Raw genomic sequence first — 1689 nt, 5'->3', positions numbered from 1 at the left:
TAGGAAATTGTTTTCTCTTGTGTTATTACTCTATTCCATAGGACATAACTATATACAACATTAGGGTTTTTGGCTATACACTAAGTCTATTAATGGACTGATAATGAACATCTACATAATACAATATATTCATAACAATTAATAATTTTTAATTACAAACATCATACAAAAATTATCTAAAAAACAATCCCGGAGCGTAGCATCTTCTACTACAAACTATCCTAGTTTTTTTTTTTAAGTTTATGTTTTATAATAACCAAATTTGCCTTTTTGGTTAGTTCCTTCAATCAGGCCAGTAAGGGCCCAAATATTTTATAACGAATAAATAAAAATCTTTCAAAGACGAGTTGAGGCGAGGCGAGGCGGTGGTGGAAAAAAAACAAGAGAAAAATCAAAACCCCAATTTTGATCTTAAGGAAGTGAAGAAAAGAGAGGAACGGAATTTTGCAATCAAATTCAGCTGAGGATGGTTTCAGGATCATTTCAATCATCACAAGCCCAAAGCTTCTGTTCTCGTTTGTCGTAAATTTTGCAATTAAAAAGAATGGGAGGCGAAGATGGTGAACGGAATCCTCCTCCTCCTCCGCAGCAGAAGTTGGCAGAGTTTTTGGGAATCGTCGCGTTTTCTGTAATCGGCGTAACCGTTGTCACTCTCTTCGTGAGTCGAATCTTATAACCCAAAGATTGGTTTTTATTTTCGTTTGAAATTATCGGAATTATGATCGTGAAGTAGCTTCAATTTTCGGGTTTCATGTGCTATTGTGCTTATAGTCTATGATGATTAGCTTTAGAGTTGATTCATAATGTGACTTTCTTAGTAGTTTTATCCACTGGAAATTTATAGGCTTTTTGTTGATTCCTACCTAAAACATTAGGAAATGGTGAAAACCTTTAACAAAAAGAAATGGTGAAAACTGAGTTCCCAATTAAGATGATCAAATAGATATTTCAAAATTATGTGAGCATTAGTAACTAATTGCTACATGTCATCGGCCTTTTGGTTTTGCAATTACCAAGCTTTTCTCATTAGTTGATTTCTTTTTCCATTATTTATTCATGTTAGTGATTCACATTCTCCATACCAGCCAAGCTCTTAACTTTTGTAATTTGATGATGTAAGAAGGCTAGATCACAGTCAGCGTGGAAAGCAACCAAAGGTGGTTCTTTCCGAACAGCTTATCAGGAGGAAGCGTGGAGAAGGTACAACAAACGGATGAAGGAGGAGTACGAGGATGAGATGGAGAGAGTGGTAAGTCTACTTGAGACTTTTTCCTAATGAAAGCGTTGTGGGTGTTTAAGAGTGTGTAACCATTTCACATGCTAGTTCGAACTAACTAATTTCAGCAGTTGCTTTCAAAATCTCCGCAACCATGCACGTTATTAGTAAACCGTTTTATCTAGACTTGGATCGCAGCAGCATTGACGTTAAGATTGTAACACCAATGAGAATAAATTAAATTACTTTTTAAAGTGATATCTCCTCCTTTAATCCATGATTTTGTGAAAACCTGTTAATGCAGTGTAAAATTCACTTGAACATGCGTTCAGATCTTTTAATGCTCTCTTACAGGAACGTATCAGGCGTATGCAAAGCGTTTTCAACAGAGAGAGGAGTAAATTTAGGAGGGGCTACGAGAACTGGAGAGAAACTGATCCTGGTGCACAGCAATACCATCAGCAGTTTCAGCG

General features: G+C 36.1%; 1 protein-coding gene across 1 annotated transcript in view; it reads left to right on the top strand.

The window, feature by feature from the left end:
* Positions 300–1689, top strand: part of LOC104709521 (dnaJ homolog subfamily C member 7 homolog) — a 3011-nt gene continuing 1621 nt past the window's right edge. The window contains exons 1-2 of the mRNA XM_019228464.1: positions 300–658; positions 1121–1249. Coding sequence (XP_019084009.1) covers positions 545–658; positions 1121–1249 — 243 coding nt within the window. The 5' untranslated portion in view covers positions 300–544. The remainder of the gene's footprint in view (positions 659–1120; positions 1250–1689) is intronic.

Source organism: Camelina sativa, chromosome 8, assembly GCF_000633955.1.
Source record: "Camelina sativa cultivar DH55 chromosome 8, Cs, whole genome shotgun sequence".
Taxonomy (NCBI): domain Eukaryota; kingdom Viridiplantae; phylum Streptophyta; class Magnoliopsida; order Brassicales; family Brassicaceae; genus Camelina; species Camelina sativa.
Note: the sequence above shows the minus strand (reverse complement) of the source record. Positions and strands in the feature narration are given on the sequence as shown.